The sequence below is a fragment of the Bombina bombina genome, chromosome 1, assembly GCF_027579735.1.
Source record: "Bombina bombina isolate aBomBom1 chromosome 1, aBomBom1.pri, whole genome shotgun sequence".
NCBI lineage: Eukaryota > Metazoa > Chordata > Amphibia > Anura > Bombinatoridae > Bombina > Bombina bombina.
The window spans coordinates 1,263,514,018-1,263,534,456 of record NC_069499.1 but is presented as its reverse complement, the minus strand read 5'-3'; the positions used below and the strand labels follow the sequence as shown (position 1 = coordinate 1,263,534,456).

General features: G+C 37.2%; 1 protein-coding gene across 4 annotated transcripts in view; it reads right to left on the bottom strand.

Annotated features, from left to right (window-relative positions):
• EMC8 (ER membrane protein complex subunit 8) overlaps window positions 1–20,403 on the bottom strand; it is a 78,226-nt gene extending 57,823 nt beyond the window's left edge. Inside the window, exons 1-5 of one of the 4 annotated variants that reach the window (XM_053700941.1) lie at window positions 20,123–20,403; window positions 19,513–19,675; window positions 16,584–16,793; window positions 12,131–12,207; window positions 2,786–2,855 (exon numbers count right to left, since the gene is read on the bottom strand). In XM_053700941.1, coding sequence (XP_053556916.1) covers window positions 2,786–2,855; window positions 12,131–12,207; window positions 16,584–16,790 — 354 coding nt within the window. In that variant the 5' untranslated portion in view covers window positions 16,791–16,793; window positions 19,513–19,675; window positions 20,123–20,403. Of the gene's footprint in view, window positions 1–2,785; window positions 2,856–12,130; window positions 12,208–16,583; window positions 16,794–18,490; window positions 18,754–19,512 lie in introns of those variants that run through there. The other 3 variants (XM_053700949.1, XM_053700944.1, XM_053700956.1) reach the window with 3 other exon arrangements.
• Window positions 20,404–20,439: the final 36 nt, after the last annotated feature.

The following is a 20,439-nucleotide window of genomic DNA, read 5'->3' as shown; positions in this document are numbered from 1 at the left end:
ACACTACATTCCCACCCACTATGCTAGAAGCACATATTACTGTGCTACCCAAACCTGGGAAACCAGCGAATACCCCGTCCAATTTTCGGCCTATATCTTTACTAAATGTAGATGTGAAGGTATACGCGAAGATTCTAGCCACAAGACTTAACAGGTACCTGCCAGAGCTAATACATTTAAACCAAGCCGGTTTTGTTCCGTCCCGTGAGGCACGGGATAATACGGTAAAAACCATTAACCTCATGGAATATGTACACAAAGAAAAGATACCCACGATATTTTTGAGTATCGATGCGGAGAAAGCCTTAGACAGGCTGAGTTGGGTGTTTCTGCGACAAACTCTTATTAGATTCGGCATTGGACCACATATGCTAGATAAGATCTTTGCATTATATAATAACCCCTCGGCTAGAGTCAGGTTAAATGATTCCCTTTCAAATATCATTAATATTAGAAACGGAACCAGGCAGGGATGCCCTTTATCCCCCCTTTTATTTGTGCTAGCTATGGAGGTATTGGCTTCCAAAATACGCCAAAATCCTGATATAGAAGGTCTCAAAATCCAAGACACACATTATAAACTATCACTCTATGCGGATGATATCTTATTGACACTGACCAACCCGATGTTATCCCTTAAAGCATTACAGCTGGAATTTGACATATATAGTTCCCACTCATATTTTAAAATTAATACGACTAAGTCTGAGATACTAGGAGTGTCGGTACCCGACGCTCTGCTACAATATATCAGGAACCATTTCCTATTTTCTATCCAGAAAAACTCCCTGACATACAAATTGCAAAAACTAAAGAGGAGCTCTTCACACTAAACTATATGAAATTGATAACAGAGCTTCAGACGGAGATTAATGGATGGAAAAATAAATACCTTTCCTGGCTTGGTAGAATACATGCCTTTAAGATGTCATTCTTACCTCGAATATTATATATCTTCCAAACGGTGCCTATCACGCTACCGAAAACGTACCTGAATAGAATCCAAGCTAATGTAAATTCATTTATCTGGCAGAATAAAATGCCGAGGGTCTCAAAGAAAATCCTATATAGAGATAGATGTAACGGGGGCCTAGGAGTGCCCAATCTGATGTGTTATAAACAGGCGTCTATGTTAACTAGAATTATAGACTGGTGTAAGCACTCTGATAACAAAGAATGGGTAAAGCTAGAACATAACATAACTAACACAATCAGCCTGGGCAGCCTCTGTTGGCTCAATAAATCACAGAGGAAGTTGGGTGGAACAACACCAGGTATAGTGATAGAAACACTCGACGTGTGGGACTCAATATTAAAAAACAAAAAAGATATTTCTTCTGTTCCAGCCCCTTTAACCCCTTTATTAACAAACACTGAATCCCCGATAGGACATAACAAGATAAGGGGAAAAACTATGACTATACATTGCTGTGTGCCAACATATTCAATTTTAGAAAATGGTAGACTACTAACTAAGACAGAACTGTCAGATAAAAACATACTCAAAGATCAGAACTGGTATGAATATTTACAACTTTCACATTATATAGGACATAGCAAAAAGAAAACAGACCTTCTCAGACCACTTACCCCATTTGAATCAATTTGCTACTCCTCAGACACTTCGAAGAAAGGGTTGTCTCGTTCATATAAACTACTAATAGCGATGCACTCAAAACAGCTACCGGCATACACTAAAATATGGGAGAGGGAACTACAGATGGAACTAACACCTAATGAATGGCAGACAGTTTTCCAACAAATGGGAAAAGCCCCATCCTCTATGAATGCTACAGAAACTAATATAAAACTGCTTACCAGATGGTATCTAACCCCCAAAAGACTAGCTGGAATTTATCCAAACACCAGCAAGTTATGCTGGAGGGGCTGTGAACAAGAGGGAAACCTATCACATATATGGTGGGGGTGTCCTTTAATAACTCCATACTGGAATGATATCCATTTGGAAATAAAGAAGGTAATAACAATCCAATTGGAATGCAGCCCGTTTGTACTATTACTAAACGAGGTCCCTAAAATAAAATGTAAACTGAGAGCCACACTGCTTTATATTATGTTAAATAGCGCCAGGCAATTGATACCTAGGCTCTGGAAAAGCACGAGGGTACCCACAGCACAAGAATGGAGAGAACAGGTGTCTAAGGTGTTATCACTAGAAAAATATCATTATCAGCACACTAACCGTATTGAAGAATATCACTCTATAGTATTTTTATGGGAAGAGTATCTAGGGACAACTTGAAGCATCTGGAATAATGTTATGGTCTCAGAGATATAGGATCAGGGGGGGAAAAAGAGAATGAAATAGCTAGGAGAAAGTAGCGCAGCAGCAAACCTCCATTCTTAATTTAATGGAGGTTCCTTTTTGTTTTGTTTTTTGTTTTTCTTATTCTGACCTAAAAAGGGATCATTGAAGATCAGTTTGATTATTTACATTTCAGATAGTTATGTTCTTGATAAAGGAAACAAATAGCTCTACTAGCCATAATAGAATATAACATTGTGATACTGTTGATTGTCTTTCACATATTGTTATACTGAATCCCTGTTTCAGCTTTGTTAATGTAAACGTTATAAAATTTAATAAAAAAAAAAAAAAAAAAAAAAAAAAAAAAATTTACTTTATAATGTCCTTTTCAACTATGTGGCAGTCCATGAATATAGAAAATAGCAAGGACCATAAAATGTATGTGCCAGGATAACATTTGAATACTAATTTTTTTTTCTTCTTCAAATAAAAAGTGAAATAAAAATATTACCATACCATTATGAGAGCAGCGTCACCAAAGCCTTCTGCAATCCGAGATGCAATTTTCTCAGCTACCTGGTTTGGGCTAAAGCAAATTTATGTAAAGAGAATGTAACATTAACGGGACATAAACAATGTTTAAGAAAAAAAATACCTTGACATGTTTTAAAATCGGATCTGGAATCTAAGCGATATTTTAGATGGACTTTAAATGATCACTTCTAATGAAGATGCAATGTAACTTACTTTTTAATCTAGTCGGGTCAATCGAATACTCCGTTCTCCGGCCACTGATTTCAAAACTCATTTTGTTTGTGAGTTAAAGGGACAGTCTACACCAGAATTTTTATTGTTTTAAAAGATAATCCCTTTATTACCCATTTCCCAGTTTTGCGTAACCAACACAGTTATAATAATATACTTTTAACCTCTGTGATTATCTTGTATCTAAGCCTCTGCAAACTGCCCCTTTTTTCAGTTCTTTTGACAGACTTGCAGTCTAGCCAATCAGTGCCTGCTCCCAGATTACTTTACGTGCATGAGCACAGTGTTATCTATATGAAATATGTGAACCAACACCCTCTAGTGGTGAAAAACTGTTAAAATGCAATCTGAAAGAGGTGGGCTTCAAGGTCTAAGAAATTAGCATATGAACCTCCTAGGCTAAGCTTTCAACTAAGAATACCAAGAGAACAAAGCAAAATTGGTGATAAAAGTAAATTGGAAAATTGTTTAAAATTACATGCTCTATCTGAATCATGAAAGTTTATTTTGGCCAAGACTGTCCCTTTAACTGTTTGAACTGTTCTCCAATCGGCGCTCTAGCTGTATGGCACTTTTTACTTTTTTTTTTTATAGCTAGAGGGCCGATTGGAGAACAGTTCAAACCATTAGCTCCCAAAAAGTATGAATTTTGAAGTGGGTGCCTGGAGTGCCGGCTATTAGAATGGTCCGACTAGATTAAAAAGCATGTTATAGAGCGTCTCCGTTAGAAGTGATCCAGACCTGATTTTAAAACATGTCAAGTTTCTCATCACTTTAACCCCTTAACGTCAAGGGTCGTACAGGGTACGTCTTACACAAACTGGTCTTTAAAGACCAGCGATGTACCCTGTACGACCTAGGTGTTTAAAGCAGCTGGAAGCGATCCTGATCGCTTCCAGACGCTTTCAAGGTATTGCCGTGATGCCTCGATATTGAGGCATCAAGGCAATACCTTTTCTGGCACACCGATACAGAGAGGGCCACTCTGTGGCCCTCACTGCATCGGCCAGCGATGGTGCTGATCGTTGGTGGGAGCAGCTGCAGGGAGGAGGGTGGGCGGCCCATCTCTGGGAATCTTCTTCCGGATTAGTCCCCAGTGCGTGCGGGAGCGCGCACAGGGGCGGGCTGAGTGCGCACGCGCGCACCGATCTAATCATCTAAACGGTCCGGTTGTGGTGGGAGCGCGTGATGGGGGTTCAATTTTTATTTATAAAAAGGGATCTGGGAGAGGGGGGAGGGGGTATTGAGGGGGGGGGGGGCAGCTACACTACCGAAGAAAAAATATATATATCTAAAAAAAAAAAAAATGCACAAAAGTTTGAAAAGTGGGTACTCACAGGCAGCTGCCAGTACCCAAAATGGCACCAAATAGTGAGAGGAGGAATATTAGAGAGCTGTGTGGGGGGGGCTCAGGGAGGTTGGGTGCTATGGGGGATCCTACACAGCAGCATATGTAAATATGCTGGGGGAAAAAATTAAAAAAATTAAAAGAGAGCTTTTATTTTAGTAGTGGCAGACTTTCTGCCAGTACTTAAGATGGCGGGGACAATTGTGGGGTGGGGGAGGGAAGAGAACTGTTTGGGAGGGATCAGGGGGTGGGAAGCTGATCTGTACACTAAAGCTAAAATTAACCCTGCAAGCTCCCTACAAGCTTCCTAATTAACCCCTTCACTGCTAGCCATAATACACGTGTGATGCGCAGCAGCATTTTGCCGCCTTGTAATTACCAAAAAACAAACAATGCCAAAGCCATATATGTCTGCTATTTCTGAACAAAGGGGATCCCAGAGAAGCATTTACAACCATGTTGTTCCATAATTGCACAAGCTGTTTGTAAATAATTTCAGTGAGAAACCTAAAATTGTGAAAAATTTTACGATTTTTTTAATTTGATCGCATTTGGCGTTGAAATGGTGGCATGAAATATACCAAGATGGGCCTTGATCAATACTTGAGGTTGTCTACAACACTACAGCTAAAATTAAACCTAGAAGTTCCCTACATGCTCCCTAATTAACCCCTTCACTGCTGGGCATAATACACACATGGTGCGCAGTGGTATTTAGCGGCCTTCTAAATACCAAAAAGCAACGCCAAAGCCATATATGTCTGCTACTTCTGAACAAAGGGGATCCCAGAGAAGCATTTACAACCATATATGCCATAATTGCACAAGTTGTTTGTAAATAATTTCAGTGACAAACCTAAAGTTTGTGAAAAAATTTGTGAAAAAGTGAACAATTTTTTTTTTTTATTTGATCGCATTTGGCGGTGAAATGGTGGCTTCAAATATACCAAAATGGGCCTAGATCAATACTTTGGGATGTCTTTTAAAAAAATATATATACACGTCAAGGGATATTCAAGAATTCCTGGAAGATATCAATGTTCCAATATAACTAGCGCTAATTTTGAAAAAAAGTGGTTTGGAAATAGCTAAGTGCTACTTGTACTTATTGCCCTATAACTTGCAAAAAAAAAGCAAAGAACATGTAAACATTGGGTATTTCTAAACTCAGAACAAAATTTAGAAACTATTTAGCATGGGTGTTTTTTTGGTGGTTGTAGATGTGTAGCAGATTTTGGGGGTCAAAGTTAGAAAAAGTGTGTTTTTTTCCCATTTTTTCCTCATATTTTATATATTTTTTTTTATAGTAAATTATAAGATATGATGAAAATAATGGTATCTTTAGAAAGTCCATTTAAATGGCGAGAAAAACGGCATTTTCCCCATCCGATGCAGAGATAGCCACTCTGTGGCCCTCTCTGCACCGGACATCGATGGCCGCAATCGTTGGCTCCCAATAATGTAGAGGGGGAGGGTTAGAGAGCTGTTTTGGGGGGGTCCTACACAACAGCATATGTAAATATGCTAAAAAAAAAAAAAGAAGAAGAAAAAAAAAAGATACCTTTTATTTTAGTACTGGCAGACTTTCTGCCAGTACTTAAGATGGCGGGGACAATTGTGGGGTTAGGGAGGGAAAAGAGCTGTTTGGGAGGGATCAGTGGGTCTAATGTGTCAGGTGGGAGGCTGATCTCTACACTAAAGCTAAAATTAACCCTGCAAGCTCCCTAGAAGATCCCTAATTAACCCCTTCACTGCTAGACATAATACACGTGAGATGTGCAGCGGCATTTAGCAGCCATCTAATTACCAAAAAGCATCGCCAAAGCCATATATGTCTGCTATTTCTGAACAAAGGGGATCCCAGAGAAGCATTTACAACCATTTGTGCCATAATTGCACAAGCGGTTTGTAAATAATTTCAGTGAGAAACCTAAAATTGCGAAAAATTCGAAGTTTTTTTTAAATTTGATCGCATTTGGCAGTGAAATGGTGGCATTAAATATACCAAAATGAACCTAGATCAATACTTTGGGTTGTCTACTACACTTGAGCTAAAATTAACTCTACAAGCTCCCTAATTAACCCCTTCACTGCTGGGCATAAAACACGTGTGGTGCGCAGTGGCATTTAGCAGCCTTCTAATTACCAAAAAGCAACGCCAAAGCCATATAAGTCTATTTCTGAACAAAGGGGATCCCAGAGAAGCATTTACAACCATTTATGCCATAATTGCATAAGTTGTTTGTAAATAATTTCTGTGAGAAACCTAAAGTTTGTGAAAAAATTTGTGAAAAAGTGAACAATTTTTTTTATTTGATCGCATTTGGCGGTGAAATGGTGGCATGAAATATACCAAAATAGGCCTAGATCAATACTTTTGGATGTCTTCTAAAAAAAAATAAAAAAAAAAATGTATACATGTCAAGGGATATTCAGGTATTCCTGACAGATATCAAGGCTCCAATGTGACTAGCGCTCATTTTGAAAAAAAGTGGTTTTGAAATAGCAAAGTGCTACTTGTATTTATTGCCCTATAACTTGCAAAAAAAGCAAAGAACATGTTAACATTGCGTATTTCTAAACTCAGGACAAAATTTAGAAACTATTTAGCATGGTTGTTTTTTGGTGGTTGTAGATGTGTAACAGATTTTGGGGGTCAAAGTTAGAAAAAGTGTGTTTTTTTCCATTTTTTTCCTCATATTTTATAATATTTTTAATAGTAAATTATAAGATAAGATGAAAATAATGGTATCTTTAGAAAGTCCATTTAGTGACGAGAAAAACGGTATATAATGTGTGGGTACAGTAAATGAGTAAGAGGAAAATTACAGCTAAACACAAACACGGCAGAAATGTAAAAATAGCCCTGGTCCTTAAGGGAAAGAAATTGAAAAATGGCCTTGTCCTTAAGGGGTTAAGAGAGCCAATAGTAAACACAATTATCTTATGCCACTTAAGCAATATTTGCATGTCTTTATACAGCTTATACATGCAACCTAAAAGGTAGTTTTAGGTCATTTTTAATACTTTTGTATACATAGTACAGTACTGTAATCAGAAAGGTAATTGTTGTGGTTTTAAATAAATAGACTAGTATTTGCATTTTAGAATACAAAAATCTACTAAAGATGCAGGCAGAGTAGAATGTGACTTACACAAGGTAAAAATTGTAATTTCTTTCCTAAGATATGGAGAGTCCACGACGTCATCAATTACTAGTGGGAATATCACCAATGGCCAGCAGGAGGAGGCAAAGAGCACCACAGCAAAGCTGTTAAAGGGACAGTCAAGTCCAAAATAAACTTTCCTGATTCAGATAGGGAATGTAAATTTTAAACAACTTTCCAATTTACTTTTTTAACCAATTTTGCTTTGTACTCTTGGTATTCTTAGTTGAAAGCTAAACCCAGGTAGGCTCATGTCACAAATACCTCATGATTTAGCTGCCAAGGGGTACATTCTATTTAGCCTGTGAGCTAAAAAACATTTGTTTTTTTTTCAAGAAGAACTGTGTCCTGTGTTTAGGTTTTTTTTTTTTGTGATAAAACCAGACCCCATTATAAATTGTTTCAGAGTTCCACTTGAATAAATGTTATCATATAAGCATTGGTGCATTCAGGCCGAAAAAGTGTCAGTTTTAGAGACACAGAACAGTGCCTCTTCACAGAAACTGATAAGGTCAATAAAGGGACATGGGTATAAGGTAGATGTGTTTAAAACATGTTATGACATTAGATGAAGTGTAATATGACAACCATGTCATATTTGGTATCGAATTGATTATCACAATGCAACTAAGATTGCCTTTCTGCTTATATGAAAATGGATGCATCTAGCAGAAATTATAATGTGTTCTATAATTTCAGGCAAAGACTTAAGAGTCTATTGATGGTCGTAAAAGGATAAGGGGCTTCTCAGCCAATACAAAGAGGGATGGGCAAGCAACCTGATCTCCTGAAAATTGTATAAAATTTTTGTGTTTTAACATGTAAAGTTGTCATTCTTACAAGGGAAGCTGTTCTACAGAGTAAGGACCCATTGCTTCATGCCATCTCCCTGGCGCACAGATTCCAATGACTAGTACAGTATGAGGTTTCTATTTTCTTCTTTTTATTTTGAAAAACTGTTTGATTGTGTGTAATTTTATTTGTAACAACTTTTTATTAATAATGCATTGAGCATAATAATTTTTGGCAAAATAAATAATTAATTTTTTTAAGCTTTGGCCTTTGTCTAATATTTGAACCACGTTACTGAAAGAGACTGGAGTATTAGATCGGTATATTTGAGGTTATTTTCAGCTAAATTGTATTCTGAGTTAATGTGTAAATCTGGGGTTTCCTTAAGATTTCCCATATCATATAATATAATCTTAAGTGGTGGCAGCATAGTTAGTTTAGTGTGGGTGGCATTAAAGGGGAGTTTTTGGCATTTCTTTTATGTCTAGTACAGACTAAAGAGTGTTGTTAACCCTTGCACCCACTGAACTAAATCACAAGCTTGCATGGCGTGGCTCGATTGTGACATATTAGTGACAGTAGAAGGGGTCCGATAACCCTTTCTGTACAAAACAAGTGACTGGCGCACTGTTGTATAACCCTGGTCGTCACAGCTCATATGCTAATTTCTTAGATGTCGAAGTCCGCCTCTTATGTAAATGCATTTTGACAGATTTTCACCACTACAGGGCATTAGTTCATGTGTCATATAGATAATAATGAGCTCACGCACGTGAAGTTACCTATGGGTAAGCACTGATTAGCTAAAATGCAAATCTGTCAAAAGAACTGAAATAAGGGGGCAGTTTGCATTAGCTTAGATACAAGGCAATGACAGAGGTAAAAAGTGTAGTATTATAACTGTGTTGGTTATGCAAAACTAGGGAATGGGTAATAAAGGGATTTTTCTATCTTTTTAAACGAAAAGAAATTCTGGTGTTGACTGTCCCTTTAAGTGTCCCTACCCACAATCCCCAGTCATTCTCTTTGCCTCTGTCAATGGAGGAGGTGAAGTTTTGGTGTCTGAAGAAAATTGGATTTCTTTCGCTACAAGCAAGATTTTTGGGTCTAGCTGTAGTCCATGTTAATCTCTTCAGTACGGTAGTGGTGGCTTTAAAGCAGTTAGGAACTTGTGAGATGGGCCTTGCTGTGTTTCCCTAACATTTGGCTGCAGTCTACTGTTCGGCCATCAGTGGCTTAATGTATGGAGGTAATTGGTCTGATGGTCGCTTTCATGGACATCATCCCCTTTGCTCGATTCCATTTGAGAGCTCTTGCAGTTATACATGCTCAGTCAATGGAACAGGAACCATTCGGATCTGTCTCAGAGGATGGATCTAGATCAGTCGACAGATACTCTTCTGTGGTGCGCATGCTTCTGGAGAACTTCCTGGGTGATTGTGATCACGGACGCCAGCTTGTTGGGCAGCAGTCTGGGACTCGTTAAAGTTTCAGGGACTTTGGACTCAGGAGGAGTCTGCTCTCCCCATAAACATCTTGGAGTGGAGAGCGATTTACAATGCTCTGAGGGCTTGGTCTCACATGTCCTTAGCCAAGTTTATCAGGTTCCAGTCTGACAATATCACCTCAGTGGCTTACATCAACTACCAGGGAGGAACTTAGAGTTCCTTAGCCAAGAAGGAGGTGGTTTGGATTATTCAGTGGGTGGAGGCATACTACTGTTGTCTACCTGCCTTCCACATTCCAGGACTGAACATCTGGGAAGAAGATTCCCTGAGCAAGACAGTCATTTCATTCCAGGGAGTGGGCTCTCCATCCGGAGGTGTTTTCCAGGTTAACTCTCAAATGGGGGTGCCGGAGTTGGACCTGATAACGTCTCGGCAGATCTCTAACCTTTCAAGGTACGGTTCTAGGTCGAGAGATCTGCAGGCCGCCCCGATAGATGATCTGGCGGTTTCTTGGGATTTTGGTCTAGCATACTGGTTTCCTTCGTTTGTGCTCCTTCCACGAGTCACTGCTCGTATCAAATAGGAGAGAGCATCAGTATTTCTAATAGCTCCTGCATGGCCTTGCAGGATCTGGTATGCAGACCTAGTGAAGGTCTCATCTTTGTCACCTTGGAGGTTTTCTCTGAGGATGGACCTATTTTAGGGTACATTCTTGCCCCTAATCTTGTTTCTCTGAAACTGTCTACTTGGAGATGGAACACTTAGTTCTGTCTAAGCCTGTTTTTTTTAGTCGGTCATTGAGACCATGATCCAGGCTCGCAAGTCTGTTTCTCGGAAGATTTACCATAAGGTATGGCATTAATGCCTTTATTGGTGTGAATCTAAGTGCTACTCTTGGAGTAGGGTCAGGATTCATAGAATTTTGTCTTTTTTCCAGGAAGGTCTGGAGAAAGGTTTGTCAGTCAGTTCTCTGAAAGGTCAGATTTCTGCTTTATCTATTTTGGTACTTTAACGTCTGGCGGGAGTGCCAGATGTTCATTCTTTTTGTCAGGCTCTGGTCAGAATCAGGCCTGTGTTTAAACCTGTTGCTCCTCCTTGGAGCCTTAACCTTGTTCTTTAAGTTTTGCAGCAGGCTCTATTTGAGCCAATGCATTCCATAGATAATTAAGTTATCTTGGAAGGTTTTTTGTTGCTATCTCTACTAAAAGGAGAGTCTCGAGTTCTCCAAAAGTTATTTCGGATAGAAATATTAATCAGGAATTTGTGGTTCCTTCTCTATGTCCTAATCCTTCTTCCCATAAGGAACGTCTGTAGCATAACTTGGATGTTGTGCATGCTCTGAGATGCTATTTACAGGCGACTTAGGATTTTCACCAGTCTTCTGCCCCGTTTGTTTTTCATGAAAGCGTAAGGGTCAGAAAGCGATTACTACTTCTCTTTCTCTCTGGTTGAGAAGTTTTATTCGTTTTGCTTATGAGACTGCTGGTCAGCAGCCTCCTGAGAGAATTACAGCTTATTCCATGAAGGCTGTCTCCTCTTCTTGGGCTTTCAAAAATGAAGCTTCTGTAGATTAGATTTGCAAGACCTCTCTGCATACATTTTTCCAAATGTTATACTTTTATCTCAGCTGAGGTTTCTTTTGGGAGAAAGGTTCTTCAAGCAGTGGTGCCTTCTGTTTAGGTCTGCCTGTTTTGTTCTCCCTACCTAGTCATCTGTGTCCTCTAGCTTCGGTATTGGTCCCCAGTAGAAATTGATGACGTTGTGGACTCTCCATATCTTAGGAAAGAAAATAAAATTTATGCTTAACTGATAAATTTCTTTCTTTCCGGATATGGAAAGTCCACAACCCCTCACTTAAAAATAAGACAGTTATTTTTTGTCTAAACCTCAGGCACCTCTACACCTTTGTGTTATTCCTTTTTCCATTTACCTTCGGTCAAATGACTGGGGATTGTGGGTAGGGGAGTGACACTGAACAGCTTTGCTGTGGTGCTCTTTGCCTCCTCCTGCTGGCCAGGAGTGATATTCCCACTAGTAATTGACGTCGTCGTGGACTCTCCATATCCGGAAAGAAAGAAATTTAATTTTTATTTTGTTTTTATTTAAAATAATTTTATATTAATAAAGTTTGGATTTGGGAGTTTGTAACTGTACTTCATTTTTTATTTGAGGTCTCAAAACTTCTAAAGTGTTATATATTGATCTATACATATGTATAATGGTCAACTAAAAGGGTATTGTAATAAAGGACAATAGCTTACGTGTAACAAACAAAGCAACAAATACTTTCTTTTTTTTAGCAATGCAAAGATACGAAAAACTGAACACAGCTCAGACTAACCTTGCATCTTTCAAGCGTTCATTGGCTTGATAATATCCAGCTATGACATAACCATTTTCTTTGCACCAGGAATCGATCTAGATAGAATGAACCAGAAAATGTTATTATTATTAGTTATTTTTAGAGCTCCAACAGATTCTGCAGCGCTATAAACATAGGTATGATATGCAAAGGTAGCATTTATAGGAGATACATGGGTAGAGGGCCCTACCAAGAGTTGTGTTGTAAATCAGCTGAAGGTGATCTACAAAACACCTGGACTCGTAGGCTTAAATGCTAAAGGGGTTCAAGGGGTTAACAAAAGGAGCAGAGGAACTAAGAAAATCTTAGTGTATGTTGTATGTATTCTTGAACATTAGTGTCTTTAAATACTTGACACTTTCAAAAATAGGGGAGTGTCTTGTGGAACGAGGCAGAGTCCCACAAAATAAGAGCCATTCTAGAGAACTGGAATGTGAGAAGGTAACAAGGGAGTAGTTTTAAAATCTTGTCAAAAGTGTTTTGCAACAATAAGAATCTATATCAAAGCATTATTGCTAAATATTTTACTTAGAATTTATAAAATGTATATATGTTCTTACAACACACCTTTGGGCAAATGAAAGGCAACTGTGTGGATGGCCTTTCCAACTAATTCACATATGTTGAGAAACATTTTGGAACAGTAACAATTTATGAAAAGGAGGAAAGGCATTAAAATAAATTCAAAAAAGTTTTAATAGTCACCATATCTACATAGAGGTATCAAATACCCCTTGTGTGGCACAATCCAGCCTGCGAGCAGCATTTAACCAGCCCACAGCCACCAGTCCATAACAAAAATGAAGTCCAAAGGACATTGGGTCCCAGTCCATTCTTACCAAGGTGGATTTAATTTAAATCAAATTGATTTAAATCACTAGTCAGTAAGACTGATTTAAATCATGGTTTTTAATATTTTAGAATAATAACACTGATGTTATGTTTCCAGTTACATCAGATCATTTCTGATTTAGTTATATATTATTAGATATGTATAGATAGATCATTGAAATAATTGGGGAGGTAGGTGAACTATCTCCAGTTTAATAAATGAATCAGTCATATTTAATCAATTCCTTAGCTGTATGTTATTGGAAGGAGAGAAATAAAGTTTAACTTAATAATAATTTAAATAGGTTTATTTAACTAAAGAAAAATAGCCATTACCTTAACCCCTCCTTTCCACAGTTAAGTCGTTCTAACAGTTTGGCTGTCCTGAAGCCATAACGGCTTGGTAAATTAGGTCATGGGCTGAAGGGTGTGCCTAGTGTAATAAGCACTCCACCCGGACCAATTTCCATAATTAAAGTCACATGATCCCATGAACGATCGCATAACTTAAATTTTTTACTTTTTGTAGACAAATAAGTCCGGTCAGGAAGGGATTAATAACAATTTAAACAATAACATTATTTATAATTGTAATGCTTGCTCCTCCCTCCTCATACTTAGGCACATGTCCAGATCTATTCCATCTTTAGATAGATTTTTCCTCAAAAAGCATGTTATTTAAAAAAAATCATATTTAAATTAAAAAAAAATTATTCAAATATTAAAAAATAATAATAAAAAAAAAAAATGATTTTCATCCAATAAGAACTGTTTGTCCTCACCGTTTGGATATACAAATTGTTCATAAAATCATCATCTGAACCATACAGCTTTCTATATTTTGGAAATTAAAGACTTTAAAGACATTTTTATAAACGTCCGTTTTCGTATGACTGTACTGATCTAAGAGATCGCATCTGCTTTTTTGCACATATTTTTGTGTGTTCTTAGTCAGACATAATCTGACACAGATATATATTCTCTGAAATCGTTGACTCATTAGAGACATTTTATTGTGTATATCTTTTATAATTGTATTGGATTGGCCAATCCACCTGTGAACATTATTTGGCAAATATTGTATCACTGTGCACTTATCAGATTTAAGTAGTCAATTTCTTTTTATTTTCACTTATGATATATATTTTGAACACTTACGTATAACGTTCTTTTTTCTAATCACCAAACAGTTTATACAGTTAATGTAAATTTGTTCCATTTACTTTAGCAGGAGATAATCATCTCTCCCCCTTTCTATACTTTTTAATATTTACAACTCCTTTTTTTCCCTCCACTGATAGTTCACAATTTTTTTTTGGCAATTTTGTTCTTTCACTGTTTTAACAGTTGTAACTATCTTAATACCTATTGCCTCTTACATTTTATGATATCATTTTATATCACATTTGCCACCTTAGGCTGCTAGACCAATTAAAATCCTGTTCATATCAAAAGATCTATTAGCTGACATCTTATTTTATTAACATAGCTCTTTACAGACTGTCTTAAGTCACTCCCACTCACTTTGCCCATTACACAACGACACTGACATTTGTAGCTTCATTTCATTTTGGCTATATGGCTGGGTGGTAAATCAGCTCTGCGGTTTTTATTTGTTTTTACATTCTGCTTTTTATTTTATTGTACCCAAATTGTGTCTTTTAAAAACTCTGCTTTTTATCTTTCAGTAAAAAAATAAAATAAAATTGAACAGATTTCTAACACACGCCTTCTGAGTTATTCTATTACTAGTCAAAAATGAATTCACTTTTTTCTCTGTTTTTCACTATCTTTCAGTAAAAGAATCAAATTGAATAGATTTATAACACACGCCTTCTGAGTTATTTTATTACTGGTCAAAATTGAATTCACTGTATAGGGACGTATAGGTTGGGATGGAACAATAATTTTTATACTCAATCCACTGTTATTTCACCTCCCTATGTACTAAAGCCTCTCTGTGGCGCTCCTTCTACCCCTCCCTCTTTCGTCTTGATAAAACTAGCATTAACTTCTAGGTTGAAATGGTTAATTAATTTGCTGTGATAATCTGCTATGATGTAGGCCATTAAAGAGACATTCTAGTCCTTGTCTTTAAAAAAAATATAAAAATAAATAAATTTATTTTTAAACTTAAAACTAAAAAAATAAAGCTTTATGATTCAGACAGCAGCAAGTAATTTAATGACACTTTTAAATTCACTTCTGTTATCAAATTGACTTTGTTTTACATCGGTATCCTTTATGGAAAATAATTGTACATATACTAAGCAGCAATGCATTACTGGGAGCTAGCTGGTGACTGATGGCTACACACATTTTTCTATTGTCATTAGCTCAACTTGTGTGTTCAGCTAGCTCCAGTAGTGCATTTCTGTTCTTGAACTGACTTTAACTATGTGTTTAATAAGTTTGCAGGGGTTAAACACATATGCAATCAACTCTTTTGAAAAAAATACTTTCAAACAGTGAAGCTGCAAAAGCACATCTGCTTTTACCTTTCTGACTATGCAGCTCTGACCTAGCTACAAAAACTACTGCTGCCAATCCAAAGACAATACCAGCGTAAATTACAGGAGTTTAAAAACCTGGATAAATTACTTTTTTATTTTATTTAGGGAATCAAACGTTACATCTTACACTGTAGAAGTAATAAAGAGCAAGCATTCATTAGTAGATATTTGCAGCTTAAGTAATAGCGGTTAAAGTGAATGTCAAGTTTAGCTTACTCGGTCACGCCGTTGGATACTGTATTAAAAATGAGAGGTACTTTAATTCATCATTTTTTTTAATGATGAACATTAAATGCTGTTTTTTACCTTTAAAACAGCCTCCGATCCACTTCTTTCCTCCGTAAGACATTTTGTAAAATTGATTGACAAGCGAGTCCTATTTAGTACACCAATGGACGTTTCCCCCCTGGGGCGTTCAGCCCCTTTTTGTCAACGTCACGCTATTGTTATGCATTGGTGTATTAAATAGGACTTACCTGTCAATCAATTTGACAAAATGTCGGGCGGAGGAAAGAAGTGGATCGGAGGCTGTTTTAGAGGTAAAAAAAACAGCATTCTATCTTCATCATTAAAAAAAATAAAAAATGATGAATTAAAGTACCGCAGCCTAGAAACAGCAAGACCGTTCAGTCTCGGTTCTCAAGTGACAAACAAGACTGCAAGGGCTGCAAAATGGATCAGTGTAGATCTACGTTATGCAGTACATAGGGATTTGCACCACATGACATTGATCTACATCGCATTGGGTGAAAGGGTTAACGTGAGGTAGGCTCATAGCTAACTCTGTGTCAGAAGTTTCCTTCTAATTCATTACAGTATTTTTCTTAACTGGGTGTAACATTATTTATTTATTTTTTACCTTGTAATGTGGACATCATTTAAACTTTACCAACTACCATATGTGATGGCTACACAATAAAAAAAATACTTATTTTTTATTTTTAAATTGCTGGCTACTGTGACTCACTGTGGTATATTCTACTCCTTGAGAAAAGCTAATACAAAAAAATATTTTAAAGTTTTTGTACTTTTTTTTTTATTTTTTTAAACTTTGTAGATATCACTTTTCTTAAATAAAAAAATCTTACCAACGTTAATGCCACCTCGAGCATTGGTGCCAGTGCTACAATGCCATGAAAAAGAGGGATACAGTCCACAAAAAGGATTTCTTGCTGTGAATCTCTGTGCTTTTGCTTTTCTGCCACCAATATCCCATTGACTGTACAGTATGGGTATTTTGCCCCATGAAGCATCATTTTGCAGTAAGCCTGCGTTGTCAATTTGATTATGGGCATTTTCTATGAAAAAAAAGAATTGAAGAATATTGTTCATAATGCAAAATCACAACATTATAACTGATTGAGTATTTTCTGTATTTAAATAATCAGGAGCACTAGTAATAAAAATGAGCAGATACCAACTGACATATTTAGTGTTGTGGCTGCAACAGGCTAAATCTATGCATTTTCGTCATTTCTATAGGTTTAGCATTGTCCCTATACCCCAAAATAAACTTTATTTATGAGTGATAGATGTTTAGATTTGCCCCCCACTTCAAAGACAAAAACATAAATGTGTATAATAGAACAGAAATAAAAATTATAGGTTTCTCCCTGGGAAGTAATTGCTGCCTACTGAAGCAGTAGAAGATTAGATTACATCTTGAAATCAAATCCACTTTTACACCTCACAGCTACAGCACTTATTCACTCAAATGTCCCCACACAAATAGTCTTCTAGATTATCCATTCTCCTGGGGATACAACATAAATGTAATGTAAATTTTGCAGATTTCTATTAGTAAAAAACTAAAAATAACTCCAGATAGACAAAATATTTCATTGTAACCCCTTCCCGCTGTTAGGACATTCCATGCCTTTTGGCTATCCTGAAGCCTCTACAGCTTTCTAAATAGGATCGCTGGCTGTAGGGCATGCCTAGTGACATAGGCACTCACCCTGACCCGATCACATTATTTCAATTATTACTGTAGACAAATAAGTCCAGATGGGAAGGGGTTAATATAATATCTCCCATTACTTTGGGCTCTCTCCTAAATCTATTTTAAAATTTGTGGACAGTAGATTTTCAAAATTTCAAAAATGTATTTTATAACAGAGTTATTCGTTATTCACTGGACATTAAAGTCAAAATTGAACTTTCATGGTTCAGATAGAGCATGATATTTTTTGATTTACTTCTATTATCAAATTTACTCAGTATCCTCTGCTGAAAAGCATACCTAACTAGGCTCAGGAGCAACAATGCACGGCTGGGTGCTAGCTGGTGATTGGCTGCTACTCACATTTGTCTTTGGCTCACCATAAGTGTACAACTAGGCCCCAGTTGGGTGTTGCTGTTATGGGGATTACTTCAACTAAATCCCTTTGCAGGAGGTAAACACAGTTATAGGCAAGCAATAGCACAGTATTAAAATTCTCAAACACATACGAGAATTTTCTTTTAAGGAATCATCATATGGAATGTTTTATAATATACCCTGTATTGTCATATTGCCTAATCCCCTACACTCATAAAACTGAAATGCTTTAAAAAACAAAACAAAAAAAAAACAAAAAAGGATTACGGCTATATTCAGTTGAGAGAGCAGTGCAGGACTCAGTAAAATTAGTCCCTGGCGTCCTGGTTAAGAGTCCACAAGAGACCCATTGGTGCACCTCCCCAGCTACCAACAGCCACACCTAAAATTTAGCTTGGTGTCGCTAGGTCCTTTCTAGGCCTTACAAACCAAGCATTTATGGTGTTATTTTATTTATATGGCCAAAAGTGTCTGGCTCCTAAATGTATGGGCTGACTCATATTTTGAACAAATTTGTCATGCCTGGTTTTAGTGGGCCATCCAAAAAGAACATGATGTTGAATTGAGTAAGCTTCCAAATCTTCAGAAGCATAACACATAAAAGGGACATTAAAAAGCTGGGTACAAGGACAGTAAAATGGTTATTGCTCATCATGCCATTTCCCCCCCTGGTACCTGCAGCTCTCTTTAAAGCCGTCCTCTTATTTTAACTCATTACAGAATCCAGTTGCTAACGCTCTGCATTTTATAATGGGTGCCATCTTGTGTATTGTTGCATCCTGTGACCGAAGCAGTGCACTTTCACAGATCTGCTTTTTGATAGCTGTAAATTGCCCTTTGGTTTAGCTCACATAATAGAGAGCAGAAGTTACACTTTTGGAGTTTTTTTGCACAGTTTAAAAGTCAAATACGAAATATAAGTTCCAAGATGGCGGTCTCCAGTATGAAGATGCAATGCTTCACTAACATACCTGTAAATAAGAGAATGACTGAAGATAACTACATGCAGAGGAGGAAAAACAAAAGCATGGTGAGTAGTAACCATTCTATTGTAGTTGTGCTCAGCAGTTTAATATCCCAATGTCAACTTCTGATACTGGAAAATATCATGCAAAGAAACATCTTGCTCTGTGGATGTCATAAATAAATGTTGTATGGAAAAAAAAAAATCATAAATAATTTAAGTACCATCATTATCACATCCATTTATTTATGACCACTTGTGTGAGCCAATGAACATTAAGAATCCTCATAAAAAAAATCCATAATTAAAAAGACATAACTAAGGGGACATGAAACCCATTTTTTTTCCTTTCATGATTTAGATAGAGCATACATTTCAAAACACCTTTCCAATTTACTTCTTTTATCTAATTTTCTTTATTCTCTTTGTATGCTTTGAGAGTTAGCTGCTGATTGGTGTCCGACTCTGCACATATATGCCTCTTGTGATTGCATTAGCGATGTGTTCAGCTAGCTCCCAGTAGTGCATTGCTCATTTAATGTAGTGTTTTAGCATAAACCTTTACCACATGTAAATGTCACCCGATATCTCTCTTAGAAATTAAAAATACATATATCCAGATTGGCCCATTCAGAACTGGGCCCCAGTCAATAAAGAAAGCACTTAGCTGCCAAAGAAATACAGTGCGTTAAATTATTTTCTAGCAGTCATTTAAATGCCTACAAATACTTGCCTAGTTATGGTACTAGGCTTTATCCGCCTGCTCCCGGATCTCTAGCAGCAGCTTGCTTGATGCGCAGCCCACTTCGCAAATCGTCTGTCACCGCGAGGAATATTTCAACAACACACGCAAAGCGAGAAGCCGGTGTTCTGTCGTCAAGAGAGACAGGCCCAACCTGTCGTAAAGATGTCAAGGTGAAAGTATGGTGTGAAGCAAGATTAGCTAGTGACGCAAAGGCGGCCATTTTAGGTTTGGGATACAAAAATACATGAGGAAAAATGAGAAACACACACACATTTAATGTGTTTAAACCAGGGGTGTCCAATGCGCCACCAACACACTATCGGCAAGAGTTATATTTAAGTGAAGCGTAATACTATTGACGTAAACAACACCATTCTCAATTCAAGTGGTTAAATGCTCTTCAAACTTATACTACTAAAAATACAGAGATATAGGTACAACGATAACATTATGGTGGATTGTAACAGTATGAATCGGGGAGCGTTATGGGTATAATATACCCAAAATCAAAAGATATGTGAAAACTGTATGTTTGTCGTAAACTATTTGTAATCCTGTAGACGACGGCTACCAATACGTTATTAATAACATGACTTACACTAATAGCAAAACATTGACGTCAAGAGCAAAATAACAACAACTTTAGGAAATCACAGAAACTCTGGGAACCAGACCAAGTTCTTATGTGAATCACTTCGAACCCTTATTGGTGGATACAATGCTACACTTGTTCTCCCAACTGCATTCTGTTAAAGTTTCAGAAAATATTTGTCTTTTATCTAGAAAGTAACGAAATCATTCTGTATAAGGCAACTGCTGTGCTGTATAGCGATGCGAATGACATTTCGTCTGACGTCAGTCACTGCACAATCAGTGTAAAGAGAAGGCACTGGTAGGCGTTGAGTCCTCCAACAT